At 35.1% G+C, this 18,553-nt stretch overlaps 1 protein-coding gene across 3 annotated transcripts in view; it reads left to right on the plus strand.

Moving 5' to 3' along the window:
- DNAJC10 (DnaJ heat shock protein family (Hsp40) member C10) overlaps positions 1-18,553 on the plus strand; it is a 50,075-nt gene that overhangs the window by 27,671 nt on the left and 3,851 nt on the right. For all 3 annotated transcript variants that reach the window (XM_059394293.1, XM_059394294.1, XM_059394295.1), the window contains exons 13-21: positions 1,880-1,994; positions 9,100-9,227; positions 9,529-9,645; positions 13,048-13,149; positions 13,782-13,937; positions 14,717-14,850; positions 15,949-16,002; positions 16,248-16,395; positions 18,154-18,273. In XM_059394293.1, the coding sequence (XP_059250276.1) occupies positions 1,880-1,994; positions 9,100-9,227; positions 9,529-9,645; positions 13,048-13,149; positions 13,782-13,937; positions 14,717-14,850; positions 15,949-16,002; positions 16,248-16,395; positions 18,154-18,273 (1,074 nt within the window). The remainder of the gene's footprint in view (positions 1-1,879; positions 1,995-9,099; positions 9,228-9,528; positions 9,646-13,047; positions 13,150-13,781; positions 13,938-14,716; positions 14,851-15,948; positions 16,003-16,247; positions 16,396-18,153; positions 18,274-18,553) is intronic.

The raw sequence follows: 18,553 nt of genomic DNA on the forward strand, positions 1-18,553 counted from the left end.
TTTTTTTTCCTAATAGAGTTTAACTCATGAATTAGGCACAGTAAAAGATTAGCAATAACAATAAAATGGACAATTATAATAATATACTATAATAAAAGTTATGTATTAGTGTCTTATTATACTATACTGTACTCACCCTTGTGAATTGATACAAGATGGTAAAATGTCTACATGATGAAATGAATTCAGGTGAATGACGCAGGCATTGTGACATGTTAAGCTACTACTGACCTGAAAATGCCTGAGAAAGAGAATCATACTTCTGGACTTAGTTTAACCAGTGGGAACCAAAATTATGGAAAGTGAAACATTATGACAAACCATGATTATTGACAAACCATTGCTGTATTCTCTTGTAGAATTTTCCATTTGACAATATCATTTATTTTTTTATATGCTGGTGTGTGTATGTATGTGTATATGTGAATATGTGTATATGTGTCTATATGTATATGTACGTATGTGTATACAAAGTACTGCCTGGTCTTTAGAGATGATAAATATATACCTCTTTAGAGATGATAAATATATTAAGTACATTATTAAATATATGATATAAATATCATCCTAGGGATTTCATCCTCCCTAAAGTCTAGGTAGTATTTCACTATATGGTTACACCATAATTGTTTAACAAATCCTCCTTTACTAACATTGTTTCCATTATTTTTTATATCAAAAACACATACTGTAAAAATGCAGTATGGAGAATGTTTTTAACCAAGATTATATATTTTTTAAATTGTCCTCATTACCAATGTCCTCCAGAATGTTTGTATCATTTTATATTCTTACCACATGTTGGTAACCATTTCTCCATACCTGTGCCAACCATGGTTTTAACATTTTTAATCACCATTCTGATAAGCCACAGTGATATGTTAATAATATTCATTTTCATTTATTTGGTTCCTAGTGGGGTTGAAAAAGTTTTTTGTGATTATTGACAAATTACCATTTTTTTTTATTTTCTGTCTTTGGCCCATTTTCTTTCTTCTAATAGGATGTTTACTTTTCTTTCTTAGTGGATCCTCTGAAATACTCAAATATTTTTTGCTTGGTTTATCATTTCCCTCTTAGTATTCTTTATGCTGTTTTTCTTTACAGTGAATGAAATCGTCACTTTGCTTTATTATGTCTGCTTCTAGGTCTGAAAGAGTTTTCTCTCCCCCCCACTTCAAATTATATAAATATATCCTTTATATTTTTAGAAGAGTGGATTTCTTAAACTTTTTTTAAAGATTGTATTTATTTATTTGAAAGAGAGCACAGCAGGGGGAGCAGCAGGCAGAGGCAGAGGGAGAGGGAGATGCAGGCCCCTAGGGAGGAGGGAGCCCCGTGCAGGCTTTGTCCCAAGACCTCAGAATCATGACCTGAGCCAAAGGCAGACGCCTAACCGACTGAGCCACTCAGGCGCCCAAAAAAGTGGATTTCTTTTTTTTTTTTTTTTAATTTTATTTATTTATTTGACAGACAGATCACAAATAGGCAGAGAGAGAGGAGGAAGCAGGCTCCCTGCTGAGCAGAGAGCCCGATGCGGGGCTCAGTCCCAAGACCCTGGGATCATGACCTAAGCCAAAGGCAGAGGCTTTAACCCACTGAGCCACCCAGGCGCCCCAAAAAAGTGGATTTTTTAAACAACTTCCTATTTTCTGGAAAATTTCTCTCAGGTTTTTGAACTCTCTAGAAGGTGTTTTTTTTTCCCCCTTAACGAAATTGTGTTTCAGTGTTAATGTAAATTATTTATTTCCATCTTTTATTTTCATGGCCAGTTAATTTCTGTTTAGAAACTATTGTTAGAGCAATGTCATTCCTTTATGAATATATTAAAAATGAATGCATGTGATTTTGTCTTCATCAAATTAAACTTCTACTTCAGGTTGGCAAGTTTGACTGTTCCTCTGCACCAGACATCTGTAGTAATCTGTATGTGTTTCAGCCATGTCTAGCAGTATTTAAAGGACAAGGAACCAGGGAATACGAAATTCATCATGGTAAGAAGGGGAAAAAATGATAAAAATTTATATTCGTTTTCAAATATTAATTTTTAATTATGCTTTTTATTTTGTTTTTTAGTTAATTTACTTGACATGTAGTTGACACACAATTACATTAGTTTCAGATGTACAGCAGTGATTGCACAACTCTGTATGCTGTGCTGTACTCACTACAGGTGTAGTTACCTTTGGTCCCCATATGATGCTATTAACAGTACCATTGACTATATTCCTATACTGTACCTTTCATCTCTAGGACTTACTCATTCCATAGCTGGAAGCCTGTAACTCCGATGCCATTTCACCCATTTTGCCCATCCTGCCATTGCTCTCCCCTCAAGTAACCACCAGTTCTCTGTATTTACTTGAAGATTCTCTCCCTCGGCCCCTTCCCCCACTTGCTCAGTGCACAGGCACTTTCTCTCTCTTTGATATAAAAAAATCTAAAAAAAAAAAAAGATAACTTTGTTGTTCTGCCCCCCACCCCCCAGTTCACTCGCACGTTCTCTATCCCTGTATATAAACTTAAAAAAAAAAAGTTGTATCATTTGAAAATATCTTTTCCCACTCAGTATGTTTTCTTTTCTTTTTGTTGTTTCCTTTACTGTGCAAAAGTTTTTCATTTTGGTGTAGTCCTGACAGTTTATTTTTGCTTTTATTTCCCATGTCTGAGGAGACAGTTATAAAAAAATCGTAACTAAGGCCAATGTCAGGGAGTACTGCCTAAGTTTTCTTACAGGATTTCTTTGGTTTCAGGCTTCGCATTTAGGTCTTTGTTCCCTTTTGAGTTTTATTTTTGTGTATGTTGTAAGAAAGTGGTTGAATTTCATTCTTTTGCATATAGCTGGTCAGTTTGCCTAGGAACATTTACTGAGGACACTCTTTTTCCCCATTGTATAATCTTGTCTCCTTTGTCAAAGATAACTGATGGTGTAAGCATGGGTTTATTTTGGCGGTCTCTATTCTGTCCCATTGACCTAAGTGTCTGTCTTTGTGCCATTGCATACTGTCATGTTTACTATATAGCTTTGTCCTATATCTTGAAATCAGGGACCATGATATCTAGATTTGTTCTTCCTTTTCAAGATCATGTTGGCTACTTGGGATCTTCTGTGGTTCTTTTTACCATATTTTATATGAATATACTTACTGTAAATAACTTTACTTTTATTAGTAAATAGGTTTCTTTTGGAGAAAGATTTTTTGAATTATATTTAGTTATTTTACTCTCTTTTTAAAATAATTAACTTTTTTTCTGCTCACTATTTTGACTAGTGTTTCAGCAAGAATGCTGGTGACATTGTCAGATTAGTTCAAAATTTAGGGGTCTTATTAACAAAAGTAAGCAATACCTATAGTTTCCATTTCTAGTGTGCCGAAGTGGTATTTTAACCATGGGCATTTTCCAGGTTTTTCTTCCCGCTAGACTGTTAAATATTTCTATGGCTACTTTTATCTCTCTTGAATTTATAATTACATTTTTACATTTCAGCTTGTGTGGGACTTTAGTTCTGCATTCATGTAGGTACAGTTGCAATTATGAGGATTTGGGCTACCTCATAGTCCCTGTCCTGAAAAAGGTCAAATGTACAAAAGAAAGAAATACTACTAACTGTAACACAGCTAAGTGAAAAACAGATACTGAATGATGTTATATGCTAGGAATGCAAAGTTCTCTCAAGAAATTTGAAGTACCAGAGCTCCTGGGTGGCTCAGTTGGTTGTATCTGCCTTCAGCTCAGGTCATGATCCTGGGGTCCTGGGATCAAGTCCTGCATCAGGCTCCCTGCTCAGCGGGGAGTCTCCTTCTTCCTCTGCCCCTCTCTGTCTCTCATGAATGAATTAAAAAAATGTTTAAAAGAAAAAAATTTAAAATATCATCTGGTGTAGTTGACAGGAAATTGTAAGAAAAGTAGGAAAAACATTGTAATGGCCAGTATGTATAAATTATAAGATCAGATCAAAAGACTTATGTTTAGTATAGATCTAGAGATGATATTTGAGTTGAGATAACATTTGAATGCTCAGTTTCTCAAAGCAAATACAGAAAAGCAAGAAGTGAGGCTAAGCTGAAGGAGCTGTGTGAGCAAAGTCTCGGCAAGATGAACCTAACAGTAACTCCTGTTTATTTAGTACTTTTTACAAGTCAGATGTTTTTCCAAAGGCTTCACATACTTTTCCCTTTCTGTTTTTATCTTCACAACAGCCCACCAAGGGAGAAAACAGTGGCTCGGGATAATTATTTGCCTATGATCAACAACTAGTAACTAGTCAAGGTAGATTTTGTACCCAAATATGTCTTACTCCAGAGCCTAGGATTATAGCAGCACTAAACTGTACTGTCTCCTGAAAGTGCTAAAAATGACCACATTTTAATAATGGAGTTCTATTCTTCTTTATCTCTGAAATAATTCCAATTCCTTCTCAGTCCCATGTATGCTGCCTTATTTCCAGTTCATCATCTCCTTCATTTACTCTCTTACGATCCTTTGGTAAAATTGACAGTCTCACGTCATTTTTCTGCCTTGACTTTGCTGATTTCTCTAAGTATTTTTAAGTTTTTTTTCATTAAGTATAATTGGAATACAGTTTTAGTTTCTGGTGTATTATATAGTAACTCCCTTTTATATTTACATTGCAGAATAATCACCATGATGTTTAGTTAATATCTGTCACCATATAAAGTTGTTAAATTATTTTTGACTAGTTCTCTGTGCTATACTTTACACCCCTGTGACTTGTTTATTTGTAACTGGAAGTTTGTACCTCTTAATCCCCTTTAACTATTTCACCCTCTTCCCACCTCCCTCTCCTCTGGCAATCACCAGTTTATTCTCATGAGTCTCTTCTATTTTGTTTTGCTTCTTCATTCATTTTGTTTTCTAGATATTGGTAAGACAGTTGTCCAAGAGTCTTCTGCCTGTGTTTTGTTTTAGGAGTCTTACGGCTTCAGGTCTTATATTTAGGTCTGTAATATATTTTAAATTGATTTTTGCATATGGTATAAGAAAGTGGTCCAGTTTCATTCTTGTGCATATAACTCTAGTTTTCCCAATACCGTTTATTGAAGTCTTTCTCCATTTTATGTTTTTATCTCCTTTGTCACAGATTGACTGTTTAAGTATGGATTTGTTTCTCTTTATTCTGGCTCTCTGTTCTGTTCCATTGATATATCTGTCTGTTTTTTTGTGCCAATACCATAATGTTTTGATTATTATAGCTTTAATAGTATATCTTGAAATCAGAGAGCACGATACCTGTGGCTTTGTTCTCTTTTTTCATGATTGCTTTGATTTCTTCATGGTCTTTTGTGGTTCCATACAAATTTTAAGGTAATTTGTCCTAATTCTGTAAAAAAATGCCACTGATGTTTTGATAGAGATTGAATTGAACATGTAGATTTTTAGAGATCATATAGACTTTTTTTTTAAGATTTTGTTTATTTACTTGACAGAGAGACACAGCAAGAGAGGGAACACAAACAGAGGGAGTGGGAGAGGGAGAAACCGGCTTCCTGCTGAGCAGGGAACCCAGTGCTAGGCTTGATCCCAGGATCTGGGATCATGACATGAGCCGAACGCAGATGCTTAACATTTTAATAACATTAATCCTTCCAGTCTATGAGGACTGTATTTATTTCTGTCTTCTTCTGTTTCTTCAGCCATGTCTTGCAGGCAGCCCTCCCTGCCCTCAAAAAAAAAAAAAAGGAAATGAAAAAAAAAACAAATTTTTGTATATTAATTTTGTGTCCTTTTACTTTACTGAGTTGATTTGTTCTATTAGTTTTTGAGCAGAGAGTCATTTATTTGTTCTTTTTCTAGTTCTTTAATATGTAAGAATATGTAAGGTTAGATTGAGATTTTTCTTGTTTCTTGAAGAAATTTTTTCTGAGGAAGATTTTTCTTGTTTTCTTATGCCTGTATCTCTATAAACTTGCTGCTGCTTTTTTTTTTTTTTTTTTTTTTTTTTGAGAGAGAGGGTAAGGGAGGGAGAGAGAGAATACGAGAGGGGGCAGAGGGAGAAGCAGACTTCCTGTTCAGTACAACTGAAGCCAGATGCTGGGCTCAATCCAGCAACCCTGTGATGATGATCTGAGCTGAAGGTAGACACTTAACCCACTGAGCCACCCAGATGCTCCTAAACTTGCCTCTTAAAACTGCTTTTGGTAGGTCCCGAAGATTTTTGAACATTGTGTTTTATTTTTATTTGTCATATAAGGTATTTTTTTGTCTCCTTCTTTCATTTCTTCTTTGATTCGTTGGTTGTTAGGTACATGTTTAGCCTCTACGTATATGTGTTTGTGGGGGATTGTTTTTTTTTTTTTTCAGTTTTGTTTAGTTTTAATTTCTAATTTTATACCATTGGGTCAGAAAAAATACTTGGTATGATTTCATTTTTCTTAAATTTATTGAGACTTGTTTTGTGGCCTAACATGAATCTCTTGGAGAGTGTTCCGTGTGCCCTTGAAAATAACATGTATTCTGTTTTTGAAAGAAATGTTCTGTATATATCTGTAATATCAAACTGGTCTAATATGTCATTGAAGTTTACTGTTTTCTTATTGATTTTCTGTCTGCATGATTTGTCATCCATTGATGTACGTGATGTGTTAAAGTCCTTTATTATTACTGTATTGCTGTCACTTTCTCCCATTATATCAGTTAATACTTGTTCTACATAGTAGATATTCCTATGTTGATGTTTATAGATATTTATAATTATTTCCTCTTGTTGAATTGATCTCTTTATCATTATGAAATGTTCTTCTTTGTCTCTTATTACAGTCTTTGTTGTAAAGTCTATTTTGTCTGTTATAAGTGCTGCTAATCTATTTTTCTTACTGTTTCCATTTGCATGGAATATCTTTTCTCATCCCTTCACTTTGTCTTTGTATATCCTTACATCCGAAGTAAGGCTTTTATAAGTAGCCTATAGAGGGGGGTTTGTTTTGTTTGCTTTTGTTATCCATTCAGCCACCATGTGTCCTTTGTTTGGAGCATTTGGTCCATTTACATTGGTATGTATTGACATTTTCTTCATTATTTTCTGCCTGTTTTGTAGTTCTTCTCTGTTCCTTTCTTCTCTTGTGATTTGACGACTTTCTTTAGTGTTATATTTGCATTTCTTTTACTTTCTTTGTGCATCTGTTCTAGGTTTTTGGTTACCATTAGGATCATATGTAACAACCTATGTGTATAGTAATTGATTGTCACTTAGGTTTGAATGCATTTTATTTTATTTTTTTAAAGATTATTTATTTGACAGCGATCACAAGTAGGCAGAGAGGCAGGCACAGAGGGAGGGGGAGGCAGGCTCCCTGCCAAGCAGAGAGCCTGATGCTTGGCTCAATCCCAAGACCCTGGGATCGTGACCTGAGCCAGAGGCAGAAGCTTTAACCCACTGAGCCACCTAGGCGCCCCCTGAATGCATTTTAAAAGCACTACATTTTACTCTCCCTGCTGACTTTTACTTGGCATCCTATTTTACATCTTTTGTGTATCCCATAACTAATTATTGTAGATACAAGTTTTACTACTTTTTCTCTTTAACCTTGGTACTAGCCTTAAAAGTGATCAATCCACTGCCTTTTCTGCATGTTTACTAATGTTTGCCATTACCAGTGATTTTTTTTTTTTCATAACATTCTTTTAACTATGGCCATTTCTTTTCTACTTAAAGAAGTTTCTGTAACATTTAAGGCTGGTGTAGGTGATGAACTCCTTGAACTTTTGTTTGCCTGGGAAACTCTCTCCTTTGATTCTGAATGATAACTTTGTTGGATGGGGTGTTCTTGGTTGTAGAGTTTTTCCTTTCAACAGTTTGAATATATTATATCACTCCCTTCTGGCCTGCTATATTTTTTTTTAAAGATTTTATTTATTTATTTGACAGATAAAGTAGGCAGAGAGGCAGGCAGAGAGAGAGAGGAGGAAGCAGGCTCCCTGCTGAGCAGAGAGCCCGATGTGGGGCTCGATCCCAGAACGTTGGGATCATGACCTCAGCTGAAGGCAGAGGCCCCAACCCTCTGAGCCACCCAGGCACCCCTGGCCTGCTATATTTTTGGTGAAAAAATCAGCTTATAATCATATGGGGGTACCCTGCTATATACTATTGGCATGGCTCTTGCTGCTTTTAAGATTTTCTGTTTCTCTGTAGTTTTGACATTTTAAAAATGTGTCTGGGTTTGAATTTACTTGAATTCTTCTTGTTTGGTTTTCTCTGTGCTTCCTAAATCTGTGTATCTGCTTCCTTCCCCTGGTAGGGAAGTTTTCCAGCTCTGATTTCCTCAAGTAAGTTTTCTGCCTTTTAGTCTCTTTCTTCTCTTTCTGAAACCTCTATAATGTCAAGATTAGTATGCTTGATGCTGTCCTAGAGGTCCGTTAACCTAACCTGTACTTGTTTTTTATTCTTTTCTTTTTGCTTTTCAGCCTGGGGGATTTTCTCAACTCTGTCTTCCAGATTCCTGGTCCATTATGCTGTTTCTAATCTGTTGATTCCCTCCCATGTGTTTTTAGTGTTACTGTATTCTTTGGCCTCTGACTCATTTTTTATATATTTTATTTATTTCTTTTTTAGTTCTCACTCTGTTCATCCACCTAGTGGATAATTATGTCATTGCCAAGATAGGGAAGGTGAGAAAAGGAGCAAGTCCTGGGGAAAATAACTCAATTTCAGTTTTAATATATTTGAAATGTTTGTATGACATCCATGTGAATACTTTCACTGGGTAGTTGGTAATACAGGTTTTGAATTCATAAGGGAAGTTGAGTTTGAAGAAGCAGATTTAGTAGTTGGGCCACAGTAATAGTTCAGGTAAGCATAAAGAACACAAATACTGCAAGAAGTGGTTACTCTGCCTCTGAGGATAAAGAAATATTGGAAAGATAGGTCCTCCAAGAAACAGAAGCATATAAGAAAGGTACTCCTGGCAGAGCAAACCTGTTTACGTATAGTATAAAGAACACTAGACCCTCACCAAAATCAGTGGGTTCAATAAGTTTATCTTTATTTCTTTAATATATTAAGTATAAAAACTTTGAAATGTTTATATGGGTAGAAAGGAAGAATGTGGATTTTAATTTTTCTTTTATTCAATTTCAAAGGAAAGAAGATTCTATATGATATACTTGCCTTTGCCAAAGAAAGTGTTAATTCTCATGTTACCACACTTGGACCTCAAAATTTTCCTGCCAATGACAAGGAACCGTGGCTCGTTGATTTTTTTGCCCCAGTAAGTAATTTTTATCTGTCAGTTTCAGTGTTGTCAGATTTTCTCTTATCATAGCAAAAAGACTTTTTCTAGATAGTCTTGAGCCATGAATACCAAAATTGTGTTACTCACTTTGGCTCCTATCAGATACTGCTTCCAAGGGGGCAGGGATGCACTTGCCCCTCCAAGAATTAAATACACAGGCAGGCACACAAAAGTTTGCCACTAAGTATGGTTTGTCTTACTTAGTATATATTGCTTGTTGCAGAAATGTGGCTTTTTTGTTCCCTGTAACTCTATGCTTATATTTTTTCTTTCATAGTGGTGTCCACCATGTCGAGCTTTATTGCCAGAGTTACGAAAAGCATCAAAGCATCTTTACGGTCAGCTTAAGTTTGGTACACTAGATTGTACAGTTCATGAGGGACTCTGTAACATGGTACGTATAAAATACTTGTTCTAATTAACACTATTGTAAAATAGTTTTGAAATAGAGACCTTTTTCAGTGTAACTTAAAATGTGCATCTATATTTAGAGGAGTAATAAATATTTCAAAAAATGATATAAAATTATGATTGGATTAAAACATGAATAGACAACATAAAGAGTTGAATGTGGATATGGTCTTATTTATCAAACATAGGAAAATATTTAGTTTATGTGATAAAATATATGATTTTTCTATTATTTAAAATCTTTATAATTTTTGATGCAATATTGCCTTTTGGCAGTTTGTAGTTTGATTCTCAGGTTTTCCTCATAATTGTTTTCTTAGTAGATGGAAATTTTAAAAATGAACAAGATTTTTGAACCTTTGTTTATAATAAAATATTTTCTTAGGTTAATTAATGTTCATTTTTCAGTTCCAGGAATACCTAGAAACTATATATCTTGTCATGAAAGTATATGCCATCTATAAAATATTCTTGGAACAAGTCTCTGAGACCTAAATCAAATCACACTTTGAGATCTCTCCGTGTGTAGGGAATCAGTTAGAGGAACATTAAATGAAACCATGGGCATGAAATCTGTAAGTGCCAGCATGTAGAGGATCTTACAGGACAAATACCTAATTTATTGGTCAGATACACTGAAAGGTGGGAAAAGAGATGAAAGAAATTCAAAAGACATATCACTCAAATGCAATGTTTTGGTCTCATTTGGATGCCAAACCAACTGCAAAAAAATGAGCAACCGGTAGTTAGGGAAATTTGAGCACTGACAGGGTATCTGAAAATTAACAGGAATTGTTCATTTTTAGGTCTAAAAATGACAGTGTAGTTACACTTGGAGGAAAGTCCTTATATTTTATGTAAGTGTGTATATACACTTGAAGGAAAGTTCTTATATTTTAAATATACTGAAATATGGATGAAACGATAAATCATCTGGAATTTGCTTTAAAATAATATCGGTGGGGGTGCTGGGGTGGTTCAGTTGTTAAACGTCTGCCTTCGGCTCAGGTCATTGATCCCAGGGTCCTGGGATCAAGCCTGACATGAGGCTCCCTGCTCGGCGGGAAGCCTGCTTCTCCATCTCTCACCCCCTGCTTATGTTCCCCCTCTCACTGTCTGTCTGTCACTCTCTCTCTCTGTCAAATAAATAAGCAAGTGAAATCTTTAAGAAATAAAATAAAATAAAATAAAATAATATTGGTATAGGAATAGAGTTGGGAGGGAGTATAAATGAAGTAAGTGTGCGCATGCGTGGAAGATTATTATAGCTACAAGAGTATATGCAAATGTATTGCTGTCTGCCTGCATGTGTATTTTAAATATTCTATAAAAGCCAACTTGGAAAAGAAAAAGAAAAATGGAGGAGAAGGAAGGAAAATAAAATGATAGGTTTTAAAAACAAGTAAATGTAGAGTGAAATCTTTATGGCATCTGTGTGAGGAAAAATTTCTCAGTCCACACACACAAGGTAAAAATGTGAATGATTTTGACTACATTAAATGATAAAACTATTGCCAAAAACTATAGCACATGTAACTGACAGAAAACCTTACTGCCAAAATATTTGACTACAAGTGAGTTTAAGTAGATGAGAAAGTTGAGACTTTTTAGAAAAATCCAACAAACATAAAAAATCTTGCACTTCACTGACCATCAAGAAAGTACAAATTACAACAATCCATCAAATTAATCTATAAACAAATTAACAAAAATTTTGAAATCTGGTAATAGCAAGTATATCGATAAATGATCCAGTCATGTAATGAATACCATAGAGCATTTAAAACTAAATCTATCTTTACCAGCATGGGTAAGTCTCAAAAATGCATTGTAAGATGACAAAAGCAAGCTGCAGAATACCTTACAGAGTATGATAGAATTACAGAAAAATTTTTAATGCTTCAGCATTTCACTATATTACCCAGGGATACTTACGCATGTCACAAAAGTATCAAAACATTTATGGATTGGATATATACTTATTTGAGGATATTGATTGCTCTTACTTTCAGGGAAGAAAGGAAATGTGATCAAAAAACAGAATTTAAGCAATCTGCCAGGGTGACAAAGAAGTTAAATTTAAATATTGAGAAGGGATATCTGGGTATTTGTCAGGTGATTTCCCTCTTCATTCTGTTTGAAATTTCATTTAACTAAAAACTAATGTAAGATCTTTGGTTTTGAACATCTTATATGTGACATTGAAAAGTTCTTAAGCAAGATACAAACCATGTGATAAATAATGATTACCTTAATTTGAATTCTTCTAGTTTTTCTACTTTTTATCAAAACTATTAAATATCCTTGAGATAATTGAGTAAAACATAAGATTTTAAAACTGTGGTGTCAGCTTCACCTGGAATAGAGGCCAGGAGTCATTACTCACTAATTGGTGGAGCTTGACCAAGTCACATAGCCTCTCAATACCTCCGTTTTCTCGTCTGTAAAGTTGATGTGGTAATTTTAGCTTCTGAATAGAGTTGTTATACAGAATAGATTAGAAACTACTTATTTAAGGGGCACCAGGGTGACCCAGTCAATTAAGCCTCAAGAGTTTTGGTTTCTGCGCAAGTTGTGATCTCGTGATCATGGGATTGAGTCCCATGTCAGGCTCTGTGCTTGGCATGGAATCTGCTTCAGATTCTCTCTCAGATAAATAAAAGCTTTTAAGAAGAGAAACTGCATATTTCAGTGCTAAAAAGATGTCCAGCATATGCTAAACAGTCATACCTACTGAGTTTTTTGAATCCTAATCAAACATTCCAGTTTGCTGCTGAGTGCTTGTCAACTTTAAGGATGCAAAGATCAGCTACAGAGAATTCACACAGCATAGCCATAATATGGCTAATTAGGAGCATGGGCCCTTTTGACTCTCTTGAAGCAAGATGGATAATGCTGTAAAGAGAAGGCTAATCTCTGACTTGAGTCTTTGAAACCACAATAATGCTCCAATTTGTCTAGTAGTAGAAGAAAATAAAGGAAACGAAGTAGCAAGGATAAAGAAAGAATAATGCATACACAACCATATTTTAACTTAAGGAATTATGACTCATGTCCCAAGAATGTATTATCCATCTTGCTTCAAGAGAGTCAAAAGGGCCCACACTCATAATCAGCCATATTATGGCTTTGCGCACTTCTCAATGTTTCATTGCCCATGGATTTTATGGCTAATGGACTACCTATAAAAAAGGGTAATTTATCAGTGCAACTGTGAATCCATTTCTTTGCCAAATTTGGCCAGGCTAAAATTTTTCAGTCACCAGCAGTTTAGCAATGGGTTTTTAAAATGTTACTGTTGCTACTTAAAAGCAATTTGGTTATAAATTTGCAACCAAGAGGTAAAATGCATAAAATCTTTAGTTTGTATTCTTATTCCTAACAGTATAACATTCAGGCTTATCCAACAACAGTGGTTTTCAACCAGTCCAATGTTCATGAATATGAAGGACATCACTCTGCTGAACAGATCTTGGAATTCATAGAGGTATTTTAATTTATAGTATTGTAATTTACTGAGGTAAATTATTTTTAACTGGTTTTTGGTTTTGTGCTGTTTTGTTTTTTATTATTTCCCCTGTGAAGCTAACATTTTTGTTAGTATTACCCTATCATGGTAGACTGAAGCTGTATTAAGACAGCATTTGGAGCAAGTGAGCGTTTAGGGAGGTTGAGCAGTATCTCCAATCAGACTGTCAGGAAAATAGAGTAATGGGCTTTTCATTAATGATTAAAGGATCGTTTCCAAACCAATCATTGGTTCTGGAACAAGACTATTTGGCCTGTGTAGCTATCTGGGCACCTCTTAGAACTTTTTGTCCCATCTAATGTCACCTTAAGTAAAGTTGCCTCTGTTCTCTACTAAGATGATTTTAATGATACATAGAAGTAAGAAAAAATTATAATAAACCTTGAATTAAGAAGGCTAATGGGCAAAGTCTAAACTTAACTGGGAATAATTCCTTCCTTTTTAAAATAATTCACTGTCGATTATCTTTTAAACATCCATAAGTATCTTTTTATTATTCAGAAACAGGAACTTTTCTAAGTGACAACAATTTGCCAAGAATATGTGAACACTTTTTTATATTGTTATAATGAAAGTTATATTCTCTTTAGGATCTTATGAATCCTTCAGTGATCACCCTGACACCCACCACTTTCAACGAACTAGTTAAACAGAGAAAACAGGACGAAGTCTGGATGGTTGATTTCTATTCTCCTTGGTGTCATCCCTGTCAAGTCCTAATGCCAGAATGGAAAAGAATGGCCCGGGTATAGTAGTTTCTTAAAAAATCTTAACATATAGCATGAATGTGTATTTAACAAAACTGTTTTGAAACTGAGATGAACCCACCTCTATCTAGATTATCACTTAGAACAGTTCTGATTATACCAGTTAGATTTCAACTCTCTTTCTGTCTGGTTGGGTGAATGGTATAGATACCTTTTTTTTTTTTTTTCTGTGTCACTTGTTTGGTACTTATCTGGCCAAATTTTTGCCAAAGTCAACCCCCAAATCCCTTTATTTTCCATACAAATAGACATAGTGTTATGAAGGATTGGAAGAAAGTTACTAAATAAGAGAATGGAAGATGAAATCTCTATTTTATATTTCTAAGAAAAAGTGAACAAACCAAACAGGTAAAAGTGATTTCTAGTATCTTCACATTTAAGATTTTCAGTAAAATTTTAAAATTTGGGCATGATTTCAATGTGTTGCAATGCAAGTCTCTATTTGAAAAAGAACTGAAATACCATTGCAAGGAACTTCATTAGTTCCTTGTTTCTAACACTTAATTTTATAAATACCTAATTTCCCCCCACATAGAACATGAATGAAATCTGTTGTTTAATCTGCAATAATTGTAGTAGGGTCCTAACTACAGCATTACATTCTCAGTTCATTACTGTAAGTGTTCTAGTCACTGAAAAATAATAATCATCTCACAGTGATAATTTCTCTATTATAAACATAAAGTTATATTTTATTCTAATTCTAATTTTATTCTAATCACTTTGATCTGTTTATCTTCTCTCTTTCTCTTTTATAGACATTAACTGGACTGATCAATGTGGGCAGTATAGACTGCCAACAGTATCATTCTTTTTGTGCCCAAGAAAATGTTCGGAGATACCCTGAGATAAGATTTTTCCCCCAAAAATCAAATAAAGCTTATCAGTATCAGTAAGTGTTGCCTAAAATGTAAAGACATTTATTATAACATTTTTTTAAACAGTTAAAATTTTAAAGTTATCTTAGGGGTGCCTGGCTGGTTCAGTCAGAAGAACATGTGACTCTTGATCTTATGGTCATGCATTCCAGCTGCATGTTGGGTATAGAGATTACTTAAATAAATAAGCTTCTTTAAAAAAAAATTATCTTAATTAAATAGACGTTAACCCAACAAATATTTTTTGGGAGCCTCCCATGTTTTAAGATGATGTGCTAATGAGAACCTCTGAAGATGAAAAAAGAATTGAATGATCTCAGTGTTTACGAAGCTGGCACACCATTATAGAAAAAGATAAACGGAGGAAGTACTAACATTTAGTAAGTTAGTTTTTGGTTTCAGGTGTTATACCAGATCCTTTTGTTCATGTTATTCCCACTAGTCCTCCCGTAGACCCTGAGAAATAAGAATTCTTGCCTTTCCTCCTATTACAGATAAGTAAACTGATTAACACACCTTAAATAATTTTGTCAAGTCACACAGCTGCTAAGGTTTATAGTTGAAGATTCAGCCCAGTCTGTGTCAATGCCCATCCTGTTTCTGTAACACCACATGGCATTTGGGGTAGAAAACTCAAATGTAAGGCAGAATATAAAGAACATTATGTAAAAAGTAAAACTGAACCATGGATTGCAAAGGAGGGAAGGATCACAGCTATGAGAGGAAATCATGAAAGGCTGCATTTAAGAGGTGGCTTTTGACATGGGTCTTAAAAAGTGGGTAGGAATTTGACAGACATAATGACCAGAATAAAGGTTCTAAACTGAAGTCTTAGACATTTGGAGTGTTACCATTCCCATGCATCTATAGGAGCTGTCCAGCAGGCAGTTAGACTTCGGGGCTGTCTGGAGCACCAAAAAAACACCCAGACTAGAGAAAAATTTATTTGGAAAGCCATGTAAGCAGCATTTATAGGTAGGTGTATCTGAGAAGGGAAATGGTATCTAGTCAATAAGTTAAACTGCTCAGTTGCTGCAGAGAGATGGTTCTCTGAGCATATCCAATAATAGAATATAGTATTTAAAACTTTTTTTTCAATTTTCTTCTTTCAGTAGTTACAATGGATGGAATAGAGATGCTTATTCCCTGAGAATTTGGGGTCTAGGGTGAGTAATCAAAATATGCATCATCATATAAAATAGATTCAGTACTATTTACCTTCCTCTTATGTCTGTAGTTACATTTATTGTGAGTTGCTTAAGGCTGTGGCAATTTAAATTACTTCGTAAGGAATTATAATTTACCAAGATAACTTGGAAGGCCTTTTTTACTTAGAAACTTTTACAGTATTATATTTTAGATGTTTCCTTTGGTTTCATATAATGAAAAATAATTTGATCCCTTGCCACAGATTCTTACCTCAAGCATCCATAGATCTGACGCCTCAGACTTTCAATGAAAAAGTTACACAAGGGAAAAATCACTGGGTGGTTGATTTCTATGCTCCTTGGTGTGGACCTTGCCAGAATTTTGCTCCAGAATTTGAGCTCTTAGCTAGGGTAAGTCTTGTCTTTCTACTTAAATAACTTGTAGTCACATACATGTTTTAATAATTAGATAAAATAACAGTTATTTTAAAAGTAGCTATATTAAATGATTAGCTATAAGTATTTTAAATATTAATTCTCTTAAGTTTCCTGTGAATTTTTTTTCAATTCCATTTCATTTCTATGACTATAATCTTTGCAGATTTCTTCCTTATTAACGCTTTTAGCTAACACCTCTGTCTTGATTGAGGACATCGTCTACCTAATAGCCAGATACCTCAGTTTTGCTTGTTCCCTATTTCTTTCCTTTACTCTGCTGCTTGGCAGGCCATCAGAGATCCTATCAGTTCTGTCTTTTAAATGCCTTTCAAATTTGACATCTCCTCTCCATCTCTTCTGCTAGCCTCTCTGTTCAAGCCCTCATCATCTCATCGAGACATCTCGTGTACCTTTCAGCTACTCTCATGTTGCCAGTCTGCCTTCTTCAGTTCTGCCCTGATCATCTTTCTGAAATACTCCCTTCTCAGGCTTTCTGTGAACCAGTTTTCTGACCTGGCATCCTAGGTTGCACCATCACGTCTCTGATGGGACCCTTTCTATCTCTTTGGCTTTTTCTCTGTCCCTACCCCAAACCTTACAGTTCAGCCACAACGAGGTACTCCAAGTTTGTTGAACAAGTACATGCTGTTCCCTATCTCTAAAATGCCTTTTCCTTATCTTGGTCATGTGGATCTTTTCCTCCTTATCCTACAAAACCCAGCTTCAGTTGGCACTTCTGTATTCACTGTCCCCATTTCAGTCAGTTCACTTTAATATCTTGTACTCCTTTGGTGTACTTACATAATGAATGTTAAATACTTAGTTACCTGTCTCCTCCATAAGACTGAGCTTCTTGAGGGCTAGTTTTACTAGTCTTGTCTAACTCAGTAAATGCTCATAAAACTTAACTGAATGCATAAACTGAATAAGTCTGAATGTTTATTGTTTCTGTTAGCCTTCTCATTAGCCTATCCAGATTGTTAGCTTCCTGACTTCAGGGAGGTTTGCCCATGGGCTGTGAAACACTCTCTAGAATGAGAAAGCTCCAGTTTCACCAGCCTAAAACAAAAGCTGAAAATCCCAAGCTATGGAAATTTCTTCAGCAAAGGGATTTCCAGGAGTCATAAAAGATTAGTTTAGTTATTGGATTGTCCTTCAAATAAGAGGTTATTTTCCACTTACTAGATCTTTTTCTTTTTTTATGCTTCCTTTTTCTTTAATAATTCAACAAAATGTTTTACTCCCTTTGTATTTAGCTTATTTTGTAATGCAACAGTATCTTGAATATAGCAGAAGGTTACTCAATATGAAAAAGACCATACCCTGAAGAGCAAGTCAGAGGCCTGATACAGAGGGACTGGAGGCTTAGGTAGAGTTGTGAGCCTTCCACAAAAGGAAGAGTGCTCCCTCAGCATGTGAGACCAGAGAAAGGAAGAAGGTGGATGAGGACAGAATCTGAGGTGTTTGTGGTGTGATGGACAGGGTGTGGGTACCAGGAAGGAGCTTTTCTTGATAAGATAAAGAGTTTATTTGCTCTTGGAGAGGTGTTTCTGGGTAAACAGGTGTTTAAAGAGCCAGTAAAAAGTTGGAAGGGTCTTACCAGGATGGAAAGGATGAAAGCTTAAGCCTTGACAGTGATAAAGATTTGAAAATATTTGTATTATTTTGCTTTGTGGTTGCCAAAATAGTTTATGCCACAGAGAATGACAAACCATATTTCTCTCTTTTCAGATGGTTAAAGGAAAAGTGAAAGCTGGAAAAGTAGACTGTCAGGCTTATGCCCAAACATGCCAGAAAGCTGGCATCAGAGCCTATCCAACTGTTAAATTTTTTCCCTACGAAAGAACAAAGGTACGTACAAGGCCTTCGTATATATGCCTCTCCTATAGCAGACCAAGTGGAAAGGTTTGTTATTAGTCTGAATGTTTTTATTAGCTTTTTCTCCCTTTGTCATTTGTTTCATTTGTATATGTGAAAAGAAGCTTCGGTAAAATATGCATCACGTGATTTTAAAAGGTTTTTCTGTCTCAAAGTTCAGATGACCCACTGCCTTAAAATTTTTGTACTCCTAGATTACAGAAACTACTGAAGAAACATACTAGAATATTAGTAGTAGTTTTCTGAGTGGAGA

The sequence above is a fragment of the Mustela nigripes genome, chromosome 3, assembly GCF_022355385.1.
Source record: "Mustela nigripes isolate SB6536 chromosome 3, MUSNIG.SB6536, whole genome shotgun sequence".
NCBI lineage: Eukaryota > Metazoa > Chordata > Mammalia > Carnivora > Mustelidae > Mustela > Mustela nigripes.